This window comes from Zootermopsis nevadensis, unplaced genomic scaffold, assembly GCF_977971745.1.
Source record: "Zootermopsis nevadensis isolate Lab colony 2312 unplaced genomic scaffold, Znev_1.0 Znev_ptg000017l, whole genome shotgun sequence".
Classification (NCBI taxonomy): Eukaryota; Metazoa; Arthropoda; class Insecta; order Blattodea; family Termopsidae; genus Zootermopsis; species Zootermopsis nevadensis.
Window position 1 is genome coordinate 18390580 of NW_028259149.1, and position 13586 is coordinate 18404165.

Consider the following 13586-nt stretch of genomic DNA (forward strand, 5'->3'; position numbering starts at 1 on the left):
TATTTCCTTACATCATAGTTTTGTGACGGCAACAGTGCGGAAAATAATGTTAATATAAGTTTCACATACTGACTCGTAAATACGTATGAAAGACGTACACAGCAGAAGGGGGTCTAGTTTCTAAACGAGATATCTAATTGGCATTCATTGGGTCGATATCACCACGGTTAATGCAGTGCCCTCACGTCCGACTTGTTAAGCTAATGTTACCAACCTACGCTGCTCGTCACGGCGTCAAAACCAAGAACGTAATTATCCTCAGATCTCACAAAGTGAAGTCCGTACACCACATTGATCTTTATTACACAGCCAAGGTTCTGACTAGTCCTTTCCATGTTACGAACGAAATATATCGTGATCAAATTGACGTCTTTTAACCTTTACGTTTGACACTGAAACCTTACTTGACATGCTAAGTTAACCAAGTGTAACTTTCGACAAATTAGATTAGTATAGTATTTTATATATTCACATATGTGAATCATAACATGTATTCAGTGCAACTTCTAATACCAGTACCAATCAATTGGTGTTCATATATGTTCCTATAACCTATATGGCTTTAATTTTACTTTCACCTGACACATACGCATATCCATCAGCAGTAAGCAGTGAATGCCAGTTGTCTGCTATAGTTTCCTGATGCTTTTATTACCCTGTCTGATTTCCAGAGGCTATTGACTCTCGCAGTAAAACCATAGAAGATGTTTTGGAATCACTCAAGAAGGGGACGGTGCTGTGGAAAGTTCGCTCACTGTCAAACTGGTACCGCCGGAAATATATCTTGGACCACAGGAATGGAACTCTGCGTTATGAGCCATCCCACAAGGCGCCTTGCTACAGAATTAATAGTGAAAGTAAGGGGACAGTTCACAGTGGCAATGGACCTGAATATTGAGCTTGCAGCTGTAAACCTCTCGAGCGGAAAGGGCTAGGACCGGAGGGTTCCCTATAAACCTAGCCCTTTCCACTCGTTTGGCTCATTCATCACCCAGATTATGGAGGCAGAATGACCTCTGAAACGTTGGTTCACATCTAACAGATTACACGGCGCAACAACCCTGAAGACAGCAATCTTCAGACTCACCTTACATTTGTCCTGATTTTCCTCACTCCCTCCAGACAGATTCTGGGATTGTACCTAAAACTAGGCCATTACCACTCATTTCAAACCGTCTTGAAATCATTATCATCACTTGATTCTGCGTACTCTGGGTTGTTGACACCGTTATTAAATAAATAACTTATCAGTGCTAGTCGGAGCAATGTCATAGTCTTTCCTCTATTTCCATTCACTGCTGTTCTCATACTTCATAACTGTCAATCATTTCAGCATTCTTCCTTGAAACTCTTTTATCTCTCCTTCATCTTTACCATTCGCATACTCCAGTTTTGTTTTGTGCATGTTTTCCTCAGTTGTCTGATGGGTGATGTGAACATTCCCTACTCTGATAGTAACCTCACCTTCTTGATGTCTGGTGTTGGGCTTTTGTACGTGTTGACTTCTTAGATGTAATTAAGTAGGGAACATAAGTTGAAAACTTGTATTTGTTGGAAAATTATGCATGGAATGTTTTTGGCAACTGCAAAATATCTTTAGAAGTTTGAAATACATTAGTTCATATATGTATTTTATTAAGAAATTGTTCATATTTAGTTATTCTGTCTTATGTGTAGGTAGATAAAATGTTTGGAGAGCTTTCGTGCTTGTTCCCATATCCACCATCTTTGCTTATATTCATTTGTGTTTGTTCATCAACTTCTTTCACAGTTGAAGAAAGATTCTCAAGTTACAAGCCGTGTCAGGTGGCTGAACGGTGAATAAACCATATATTCTGCCAATGTTTTGAGAAAAATCTCTACTCTCATCCTCAGGGCTGCTGGGTAACAAATCTGTTCCTTTCCCGTCATGTGCGCACAACAAAGGAACAGATTTGTTACCCAGCAGCCCTGAGGATGAGAGTAGAGATTTTTCTCAAAACATTGGCAGAATATATGGTTTATTCACCGTTCAGCCACCTGACACGGCTTGTGACCCGAGAGTCTTTCTTCAACTTCAGTCGCTGCAAAAGCCTCACTTTGTACTTCTTTCACAGTTGTTATTGATGATATTGTGGAAGTGCGGAAGGGATGGAAGACGGATACGTTCAATAAAATTGAACGGACGGTAAGGAAAAAGAACATGAAGTCACCAGATCGAAAGCATGTGATAGATGAGGCGGCCTGCTTCTCTGTGATACATGGACGAAGCAAGCAGAGTCTTGACCTAGTGGCCCCAAATGCGGAGGTGGCAGACCTGTGGGTCCAGGGCCTGGGGCACCTTATTACCGTGTTGGATGGCCTGCAGCAGGAGGAACGGTTTGAAAGGTCATTATTTAGACTTTGGATTTTGATGTTAACCAAAGTGATACGTAAGCCTGTTTAACTTATATGGAAGTAATCTGAACAGAGTGCGCTGTGGTGTGCTGCTACGTATAGTCACTTGACACGTACTTCAATAATTACTCACAATGATGTGTGTCAGGACCAGGTAATGGTAATGGCATATTTAACTGATTTATGTTCAATGCATACAGAATTTTAGATGGGAAACTTGTAGGAAAGAAACCACTTATGAGATCTGGGGTGTGAGAATTGAAATGGCCCTCGATAGATTCCAGTGTCTTGTTTCTTTGGTAACAGAGTTTACGTTTTAGGTTTCACAAGAGCAGTGAATTTTTTGATACGTTTAAAATATGTAAAATAGACACTACATTGGTTGCTACTTTGTTACGAGGTGTATCAGCTGTTTGTGATTGCAGGTGGCTGAAACAGCAATTCCAAGAAGCTGATTTAGATGGAAATGGCAGCCTGAACTTTGATGAATGCTTGATACTGCTGAAACAGCTGAATGTGAAGCTGCCAAGAGATACAGTGAAGAGGCTGTTTCATGTAGGTCAAGGACAGGGACGCTAGTGTAAAGCTGCGTGACCAGTTGCTTCCGGTGACTGAGTAACGTTAATTTATTGGCAGTGCAGGGAGTCAAGGCAGTCATAACTCCTTATTCAGGCTGATTACAATCGATGTGATTTAAGTGACGACTATTTTGGGAAAGTTAAGTTGGTACTTATTTGTCAAGAATAAATCAGCTTAATATAACAGATATTGAACTGTGTAATTTGTTGATGACAAGGCGACATTTTTGGGGTTTCATTTATTTGAATGATGGCACACAGTTCCATTAAATTTGAATGTATTTTGTTAGTATAAGGAGAGAGAAGCTTATGGTTCCATCCTGTCTTTGTTTGTCTATTCCTCGACTAATAACTTTCAAGAGATTCGTATAGTGGCTCGTATGTCTTGTTTTTTTCTTCTTCGAAATTTTCTACCACAAACAGTACCAATGTTGTGGTATTTCCGAGTTCTGAGGTGGAAGAGATTTGAAGCATTTAGGGAAAAGTAGGCTTCATAAGGCTTTCCCAAAGTGTCTTGTTTGGACGCAGTCCAACATTGACCTGAAATATGATGTCTGAGGAGTCAGACTCGGTACAGTGCGGAATCAGGAAGTGTTGCTAGATGAGGAGGTTTCATATGCAGGTAGCATTTCAGGCCGTCTGTGTTCTCTTACTTGCAGATTGCAAACATAAACACAAACTCGAGAAACGATGAGCAGGTGTTGGATGCCGAAGAATTTGTGATATTTTACATGAATCTGATGTCAAGGTCAGAAATAAAGGAACTGTTCACAAGGTACACAAAACACGTATTGAAAGACCTAACACTTGTTCTTATAATTGTGCCTCTTTTTGTAGTCTTGGTCTCTGGGTGTAAGATCATGCCATGTGCCGTTTGAAGGACACAAGGAACATTAACAACTTTTATTTCTCCATCTTCATTCTCCTTGTCTTGTTCTTCTTTGTGCCTTTTCCTCATTTTTGTTTACATTTTTATTCTTTTTTCTTTTATTTTCTAAGTTGTTTTCCTTCTTTTATCGTGTCCTCAGAAAAGTCTCTGAAAGACCTAAAATATTTTTCACTGTAATGTGAGAGGCGTGCGATGACGTGACGTTATCACTGTCGTATGTCTGCTCTGATGCTTCAGATATTCTAAGAATGACAAGGAGATGAATGCTCAGGAGTTGTGCCACTTTATTCAGACGGAGCAGCACTGCAAAGACTTCACTGTGGAGCAGTGCAACACGCTCATAGAGACTTTTGAAGATTCTAAGTTGAAAGTCGTCGGCAAGGTTTCCTTTATTGGTGAGTGACAGCCAGAAAGTGATGTTGAAGTATTTGATGAGAGCGGAGGCAGTGTTTGGCACTTTGGGCTCGGACATGTCTCTCGTATGTCTCTGTTATTCAGGATGCTGATGTAACATGAAAGGGTTAGGAATAAATTTAGAATAAAGTGAATTGTGTCTCAGTTAGGTCATTTATAATTTGTATGGTATGAAACACCATTTCATACTCAGTATGGTTGTTGGACCTCGTGGAAAATAGTCAATTCCTACCGACTCATATCCGTTACAATGATCAGTTTGAAAACAGTGTTTAAGGAAATATTCATGGAAACATGCAGAGTTATTGATTATTAATAAAACATTTGGTACATATAGTTCATTGAGGTTAGAGGGTTAGTTCTGTAACAGATGTCTCTACAAGAGGGGAAATAGATGTTTGTGATTTAAGGTGCCAGGCCTGACATATTTCACATTAGAGAATAAAGTTGGGTGAAGAATTGCCATGGAGATAATGTGATTTGTTGTTGCAGGATTTACTAGCATCCTCATGTCAAAGCAGTTTGAAATTTTCAATCTTTCCCACACTGTTGTATACCAGGACATGACAAATCCTCTGCCCCATTACTACATTGCTTCATCGCACAACACGTGAGTAATAGTTAGATTCCTGATTCATAATTGGTGGTTCTGATTTCAGTAATTGGCACCTTGTTTGAAACTATGTACCTTGGGAAGAAATAGCATTTACATGGCCACTTCCCAGCAAGTTTGTCTGTGTGCACTCCTTGTATCTCGCATTTGAGTTATTTGTCTATTCTGGCCTTCCTGTCTCCTGGTGTGATGACAGTGCTTGTGTTGCAGGTATCTGACAGGAAACCAGCTGCGTGGGGAGAGCAGTGTCGAGGGATACATAGATGCGCTGAAGAGGGGCTGTCGCTGCGTGGAATGTGAGTATGCGTGTTTGTCGTCATCCTTATTGTTAAGCCAGGTTATCCTTTTGCGGAGAACACAAGACATATCACTTTTATTTAAACTCTGCAAGTGTTACACTTATTTTGTGTACAGTATATGTGGAGGAGGGCAATAGTGTATTAAGGCATTTAATTTAACAAATCATGCAAAAACACTGATGTTGGAAACTCATCTTTCATTTGAGAGAAACGGACTTGTCATTACATAATCTCCAACATTCTTTACACTATAAGAATGCGGAAAGACCAGAAGTTGTCATGTTGTAATCTGCGAGTTTTGATTTGTTTCAGTGGACTGTTGGGATGGACCAGATGGCGACCCCATCGTCTACCATGGCTACACCCTGACAACTAAAATTTTATTTCGAGATGTTCTCGTGGATGCCATCAAACCGTACGCATTTTACGCGTCTGAATACCCAGTGATTCTGTCACTTGAAAATCACTGTAGTGAGAGGCAGCAGGAAGTACTGGCTAAACACTTTTGCGATGTCCTGGGAGGTGAGCATTTCTTTTTGGAACATGTCTGGTCAAATACTTGTCTTGAATGTAGAGATACACAGTTTGAATCTTGGACAGGACTGACTAAAGGTGACCATGGTCTTCTGGGTTGTGGTGCCATATGATCTTGTAAGTGGCTACCAGCGTTTCAGAGGAACACGTTGGCTTCGTCTTCAGATTGAAGGAACTGTCTACAACAGCACTTGACATCAAAATCCAAAATACTGCAGTTGACATCTTCACTGTTTTCTGAAACTCAAGTCTTGTGTTTATTCTGACAGAAGTTTTAATTGTCTGCTCTCCCCCCACAATTATGATGTTTGTTTCAAAAGTAAGTTCCACCCACAAGTAACTGATAAAGACCGATGCAGTCTGGGGAGGGATAAGCAGTGCCTTGGTCACGCAGCTGCTGAACAGAGTCTTGTGTGCATAAGGTCTCGGATTTGAGATTTGATTTAACAGTTTGGTCGTGTGCTCATGCTCTGTGAACCTGTCCTGAGATTTTGTTTAATTTACAGACATGCTGTACACGGAGCCTGTTTCGGAGGACATGTTGTTCTTACCGTCTCCCGAAGCTCTCAAGAAGAAGATTATTGTGAAAGCGAAGAAGGAAGCCCCAGCTGAGAAAGACAGTGAGAGTGAATCAGAGGAAGAACAGGAAGCAATAAAAGTGGCACTCAACATGAAGTCATACAACCAGCAGGTGGATTGTTTGATTGTTAATAAGCAGATTTTTTCTCTGTTTGTTTAAGCATCAAATTGGAGAATTTTTCGGTACAGAGATTTTGTAACGAAACAGAAGGTGGAGAACTTTGCCAAAATCCGCGTGAATTAACTAAGAAAGATGACAAGAAACTCAATTCAAGATAGCCAACATTTTGTGGGTTTGAAGACATAAATCAAGTGCTGCTATCTTTGTTTATTTGGTGAAACTACTTTTAAATCTGTTTAATCCTTTTCACATCCTGAAAAATGTTTTGTGAAGCTCCACTTAATATTATTATCTTTCTTCCGTCTCCTTACGTGTCCAACTCATCAGTTTCCAAGAGAAGTTATGCAAAAATTTATTTATTTATTTATGTATCTCAGTTTGAGCTGATTGTTCATATCAACAGTTCCTCATGATGCAGCATCCTTTATTCAATGCTTTTACCTGCTTCATCTGTCTCAGGTACAGATTTTCTTTAGTGCTCTGTTTTCAGACACTTGTAATTCCTTCAAAGTAAGATGCCACATTTCACAACCATGTAAGAGTAGTGTTGGCATGATTGCTTTGTGAAGAATAGCAACTGAACATTTTATCGCATATATTGAAGTCTTGGACACATGGTGACATGTCACGATGTGTTATTTTGGTGTGAAATTTTGAGAAATGCTGAAATATTGTGTTTCTCTTTCAGAAGACAAAGGTGGTGGCAGAGGGATTGTCCAGTTTGGTCAACATCTGCCAAGCCGTTCACTTTCACAGCTTTGAGGAGGCCAAAGTTAGTGGTCAGTGTCCATTATTCTGCAGTAAAGATCGAATTACTTCTGTGTATGGAGGGTGTAGTTGTATATCTCCATGCAATCTATTCCTTCTTACTCAGTGAAGCACAGCACAATGAGACAGGATCACAAAATGACATCCTGCTAAAGAAAAATGAAACATGGGAAGATATAGGAGTAGATGGAAGTATCACCTTATGTTATTAATCACATAAAAGCACTCATGTGAACTGTTGAAGTAGTTCAATATTGGTTTTTGCAGCATTGAATTTCTAAATATATTTGCCAGAAAAAGAAGTAGTGACTTGTTGCTTTTCACGTCGTTGTTTCAGGCAAATGCCATCAGATGTCATCATTCTCAGAAACCAAAGCTGAGGATCTCATAGAGAAAAGTGCAAAGGACTTTGTGATGTACAATGCTCGGCAACTCAGCAGAATCTACCCTTCAGGCAAACGCACTGGATCGTCCAACTACAAACCCACCCCCCTCTGGAATGTAGGCTGTCAGATAGGTAAGGCCGGTTTGAACCCATCGGTGTTGAAACGAGTCACTGGCCATGTTGGTATTGCAGTGAGATTTCAGAGTAACCGTGCATTATTAAGTTGGAAAATAAATGAAGTTAATGTTTTGATACTGTAACGTGTATCACCTGAAAACACAAGTTCTTAAATATCTGACTCTTAGATTGCACACGTCATTCTGTCTTGCAGTCGCTCTGAACTACCAGAGCTCCAGGCGACCAATATTTCTGAACGAGTCCAAGTTTAAACAGAACGGCGGATGCGGCTACGTCTTGAAACCAAAGTTTCTTTGTGGCAATGGTGATTATGATCCAGATGCAGTGATAAAGCACAGGTAAGGCTCATGATCTTGAATGTACACCGAAAACTGGGCTGTACATGTGCAGACCCACTGCGGGGAATTTCTGGTTGTATCACTTAGTCTGGGAGCAACATAAGTTGCTGAATTCCTGTGCTTGTTAATCGCTACTTTGCACGTTTTATCGTTTTCCAGTCTTCTTTTCCTTGCAGTAATCTTACTTCGTTACTCATCTGTATAGTCGGTCTGCTATGACTTCTCACTTTGCAGGCCCTCAGCGCAACTGAAATTGACTATTATCAGCGGACAGCACATTCCAAAAGCGAACCAGGACTTGGAGGGTGAAGTTGTTGACCCTTATGTTACAGTGAAGATCATTGGTCACCCAGCAGATGAACAGAAGTTGAAAACTGACATCATCAGGAATAATGGTGAGAGACGGCTCACGAGGGCCTTAGTATGTAGTGAGACTGTTCCTGAAGAAATGAACCCTCTGTTCTAATACCTTCGCTTGCTGCATCCTCGGCTGGGAGACCGGATGCCCTCGCAGGGTGAAATGGTTTTCATCTGTTGCTGCAGGAAAAATGCACTTAAATTAGCTGTGACTGCGTCTTTTTTGCATCATCACCCGTAAATAAATTAGTCTTTTACGTGTCCTTGAATTTGGTTGACAAGATCGGCAGACATCTATAGTTTTTCCTTCTTGGTTTGTTTAACATGTCAGCTGCACAGTTTAGGCTGTGAATGATGAGTTGTGAGCTTAGTGCAGAGACTCAGAAAAATCTTATTCTTAATCAATTATTACCAAGCAGATGCAGTTTTTTGAAAGATATTTCACGTATTTAGTTGTTTTCTGTTTTTGAGGTTTCAACCCAAGGTGGAATGAAGAAATGAATTTCTCCCTGAAGGTGCCAGAGTTGGCGATGGTGCATTTCATTGTGAAGGATTCCAGCACGACAGGCAAGGATGCGACACTTGGCATGTACGCACTTCCGTTCAGCAGCATGCAGCAAGGTACGGCAGTTCCCCGCCACGATCAGATGTTATTGATGCTTAGACTGTAGTTTCAGAATCTTAACGGAGGCTTTAGTTACCGAAGAGTTCGGAAACATTAACCACGTGTATTAATAGGCTAATTGATGGTTTAATTTGTTAATTTTCAGGGTACAGGCATATTTACCTGGTGGATTACATGGGGAGTCTTGTGTCACCGGCCACCCTCTTCGTTCACGTTTCCATCAAATGAGTGCTACGCATTCTGTGCTGTTCACTGCAGTAGTTGCCATTTTGCCATGTAATTTTATCGTTAAATATAATGACAGTTTTGTAGAATAAGGAAAATTATCTTCTGCAACCAGAAGTCGTTGCAACGTGAAAGAGCATACAGTAGAACGATACAGCTGCCCACGTGTGATGAAGCGGACAGAATAGAGTGGCATCTGCATATCAAGATATGTATTAAAATTAATGAATTTTTTTGCACAAGTTAAAAGCTCGTAAATGAGAAACTGTCCAGGTGACACAATTTTCATAAACGCTAAAAGTTTTTATAATAAATAAGCAATAATAATGAAACATTTTATTCCAAACAGACGCAGTGTGTTTTATATCAACTGCGGTGGATAACTTTCTTCAGTTGTTGGCGTTTTGTGACTTCATGTAATGAAAAATTTAAATATCTATTTTATAAAATAAACTTATTATATTGAACTTGGCATATTTTTTGGTGAGGACGTATTTCTCCTTGAGCAACTGGCAGCGAAGGAAGTCTCCATTTTTACATGTAACCCTGAGGACCGTCTCCATTCATAATAGCTCACCTTTGCGACTTGTCATAATCAGTTTTATTCAGTTCAGTTTTTTCATCCTCTCACGCCTACATCTTCCACTTTGTGATTTGCAACATTTCAGTATTTTTATTCTGAGGAGTTATCAGCCCCAAGCCTGTCAGTCTTCAGAGGTTGAGGGTCACCCCCTTATCTGCTTTTCACATATTGACCCACTGTATCTAAATGTCTTGTTATTGGTTTTGTGTTGTTCCAATGTGTGGTGCTCCTAAAAAGGTTTACTTTTAGTAAAATAAAGTTATGAAATAGGTATTTGTATAATGGCATTTTATCAACTATACTGAATAAGACAACAGTGAATTGGTAAGAGAACTGTCGTGGCCCATTTTACGCTACCACCCGAGCCCGTGTGGAATCACCGAGGAAATCACGAAAAAACTGTCGGGGCTGATGCTCAGCAAACTGCAAGTGTGGGTGGTCGTGCTAACCACTGTATGATACTTGGAATAATAAATTCAAACATGTAACAATTTTTTGTAGCCTTCCCATTGACTTGAACGACACTTGTTGAAACCTCTTCACTGTGTGGGTCTGTAAAGTGTTTTCAAGTATGACATGTATCCAGTTTCAGTGGTAATGGTTCATCATGTTTTATTCATAAACAGAAGGCTTCCAGTTTAATACTTTCTACCTAACAGGGCTTGACGAATCTCGGAAATCAAAACAGAATTTTTAAAACAGCACCATATCAGAATAACAGGTGTTGCTAGATCAAAGTCCATGTACCAACAGTGTAACAGATCACAGATGGAGCATAATAAAACTGGGAGTAGCTCAGCTTGGCAAAATATTTCCTGCCATATCTGGAACATGCAAGTTCATTGATCTGTTCACAGGAGCACACAACTGACCCATATCCTGGGTCAGACGAATGACTTACCACCATTGCAAGACCTCTGTCATCTTATCAAAGCAATTTCACATTTGGTAAATTTATAACACTAATAAGTTACGAGGGGTCTGGCATACTCGTAGATCTGACACAATAGCTCTGAAGGAAGAATGCATACTCAAAGAAAATTCTAATGCTATATCAGATCACAGTGAGATGGAAGAATTCGTATCCCCACAAAAATTCGAGCGATAAACTCATACCAGTTCGAATTAATAATTAAAACACGTCTGACGTGAAAATAAGTCCAAGTAACCTCTATTCGGTGGACAGCTCTAATCGCGGAGACATAAGAAGTTGTACTTTTTATCAACAGGTTGCGACACTTCGACGGAAATAGAAACCCATCCGTAAAAGTGTGAAATTGCGTATATATACAAATTAATGTGTTTCTGTATGTCCACACTAGATTTAATTTTTCTACAACCTCAAGAGCCGTCACTGCAATATTTACTACTCTACTTCACCCTCCCACTTTGTTGGAATTCGGAATCTGTACAGGAAGTGGATGCTATGTCTTTAACCCATTCTACCGGCAGCTGCAAGAAACTTACGCTTTTTGATGTTCATTTGCATTTGTCTCCACCAATCAGCTAGTTCTTTGTCAGATTTGCCGCGAGTGACTTTCGGAATGAATTTGTTGAAGATTAGTAAATGGTTTTTATTGCTATGAAAATGAAATGTCATAGAATGTGATGGCAGTAGTGGATCCTGGTGAATTTTAGTGTAGGTCTGTGTTTTATTTGACTTCTTTCGTTGCTCTGCAGGGAAATAATACTGCTTCCAACTAGCTTCATTTCATGTGGGTTTATAATGTTTGTTTTGCTGAAATATTTCTGAGGATAAATGTTACGTATCTTTTAATTCAGTTTTGTCCAATCGCTGTATTGAAAATTGTGCCTATATAAACAAACCACAAAGTTTCCTTCTCCATTTCTGGCAGTTAATAAATCAGTACGTTCGGCAAACTAATTTGTCTAATGGCGGATTTCCCAGCCTTCTACAACCCTTCACCCTTTCACAGCGAATAGCACGTCCAGGAAGGAATTCGTATTTATTAGCTCGGCTCATTGGGCGTGTGTGCATCACAGGTTTGCCGCACTGTACCACCCAGTAAAATATTTTCTAAAACAAACTCAACAGCCAAAATTAAGTTTGATAATCAGTCATACAAAATGTTACAAAATTGAATGAATCATAAGAAAACTATTAAATTAAACATGTCCGAAAACTTTAAATACTAGATCAAAATATTGTGAAACAGTCGGCCTAAATAGGATATTGTAATCATTTTAAGTCATTAATACCTTTAACCCTTAGCAATTCTAGCAACAGTTCATAGTGATTGGTGGCTGTGATAAATGGTGTTGTGTTAAAATAACCTAGTGATCTGACAACGGAATGCGTGTTTTGGTGGCTGGTAGCTGTGGACATTGCTACGAAAGGTCATCATTGGAAGTGTTGGAGCATTACCAAGGATCTGCCCTAGGTTCAGGTAGGTCCCTACTCTTGGTGCAGCTGTCATATAGTGTACGATTGTAAATGTCATCGTTATATCCAATTGAACAAAAAGCGTGATTAATTGTTTTCAAAAAGTGCAAACTTTGTGGAGATGTTGACATTTGTCATTTTCGCCGACTGCAATTCGAAATTCAGGTATTTCTGCTGTGCCAGAGAATAATGTTGAAGAAAATTATGATGGGTTCTGTGGAAATTAATTGTGAGAATTGGCGGTAGATGGAATTGTCAGGATCGTGTCTGACACGTGTTTTTTTGTATTAGCGGCGTTGAATTTCGGAAGAAAATTTTGCAGTTAAAATGATCGTCTATTATTTATTCGCACTGATTGTATAACTTACATTGAATAATGTAATTAATGCAGGAAAATGACCTTTCATTCAAGAATAATATATTTACAATGATCTGAATGTTTTACGATGTTAACGTAGAATGTATGTTGTAACAATATGGCTACGCACTTCATAGTTCATCTTTATGTCGTAAGATGGCAGAAGACGCCAGACATTAGTCTACTGAAGGAAACGGATTTGGTGTTCGGCTTTGCAGGCAGAGCGGAATATATATATATATATATATATATATATATATATTTCTGAAAAAGTAAGGTAAATGTTAATTTTGAATAATTCACATATGCACAATGCTAGAAACATCTGTTTGATGGTAGCATAATATAAAATCCGTAGGCCCAACACATATGTGGTCTGCAGAATTGATTTGTGTGTGTGTACGTATAATTTTGGTTTGTGTTTTTGATGTTATATGTTAATTATTTTAAATATTTAGTTGGTTATTGGAAATATTTTTTAATGCTGATGTAGAATTATATTTTCACGTAACTCTGTTACTTGTTTTATTGATGGTTAACATGTCTCAAGATTGCTGTCTCCACGTAGTTTGGTAGAAGATTACCAGACGTTTCAGAGGTTCCACATCCGTAACATTCATTGATTTATCTCTACTCTTTTGCGAATAGCTGACATTTTTAACTGCATGCAGAGAGGATTATTATCTTTTCCATAATTTGCAGTGTCTGATGGAGTTTTTAAAGTTCGGTTTTAAGGCTGTAATGTTGGCTCACTCGTTTATTCTTGTGTGTGTGTGTGTAGTTATCAAGATTGCAGGCGTAACTGTTTTTTTAGACAAGCGAAGTATAAATTTCTGACAATTCTAAAATAAATAAATAAATAAATGAGCAGCCTGCCAGAATACAAAATGAAGTCAGTGCATGCGGTTTTTGAGTAAAATTTAAAGCTTTCCAAACGTAAATTTATTCGAAAGTTGTAACTTAAACACTGGGGTGGGCCTTAAGTGGAGTGTCCCCGCAACG

At 39.2% G+C, this 13586-nt stretch overlaps 3 protein-coding genes across 5 annotated transcripts in view; all 3 read left to right on the top strand.

The window, feature by feature from the left end:
* pn (exopolyphosphatase prune) overlaps positions 1–810 on the top strand; it is a 10371-nt gene extending 9561 nt beyond the window's left edge. Inside the window, exon 7 of the mRNA XM_087350947.1 lies at positions 672–810. The gene's annotated coding sequence lies outside the window, so the exon portion shown is untranslated. The remainder of the gene's footprint in view (positions 1–671) is intronic.
* The window catches only part of LOC110830423 (1-phosphatidylinositol 4,5-bisphosphate phosphodiesterase delta-4), a 12163-nt gene extending 2457 nt beyond the window's left edge, over positions 1–9706 (top strand). Inside the window, exons 2-16 of one of the 3 annotated variants that reach the window (XM_022065324.2) lie at positions 672–857; positions 2097–2367; positions 2802–2931; positions 3614–3729; positions 4081–4238; positions 4750–4867; positions 5081–5166; positions 5482–5691; positions 6210–6394; positions 7092–7182; positions 7509–7688; positions 7888–8032; positions 8267–8427; positions 8861–9010; positions 9160–9706. In XM_022065324.2, the coding sequence (XP_021921016.2) occupies positions 672–857; positions 2097–2367; positions 2802–2931; positions 3614–3729; positions 4081–4238; positions 4750–4867; positions 5081–5166; positions 5482–5691; positions 6210–6394; positions 7092–7182; positions 7509–7688; positions 7888–8032; positions 8267–8427; positions 8861–9010; positions 9160–9242 (2270 nt within the window). In that variant the 3' untranslated portion in view covers positions 9243–9706. The remainder of the gene's footprint in view (positions 1–671; positions 858–2096; positions 2368–2801; positions 2932–3613; positions 3730–4080; positions 4239–4749; positions 4868–5080; positions 5167–5481; positions 5692–6209; positions 6395–7091; positions 7183–7508; positions 7689–7887; positions 8033–8266; positions 8428–8860; positions 9011–9159) is intronic. The other 2 variants (XM_022065325.2, XM_022065326.2) reach the window with 2 other exon arrangements.
* Positions 9707–11334: 1628 nt separating this feature from the next.
* Tk (Tachykinin) overlaps positions 11335–13586 on the top strand; it is a 70132-nt gene continuing 67880 nt past the window's right edge. The window contains exon 1 of the mRNA XM_087350950.1: positions 11335–12230. The gene's annotated coding sequence lies outside the window, so the exon portion shown is untranslated. The remainder of the gene's footprint in view (positions 12231–13586) is intronic.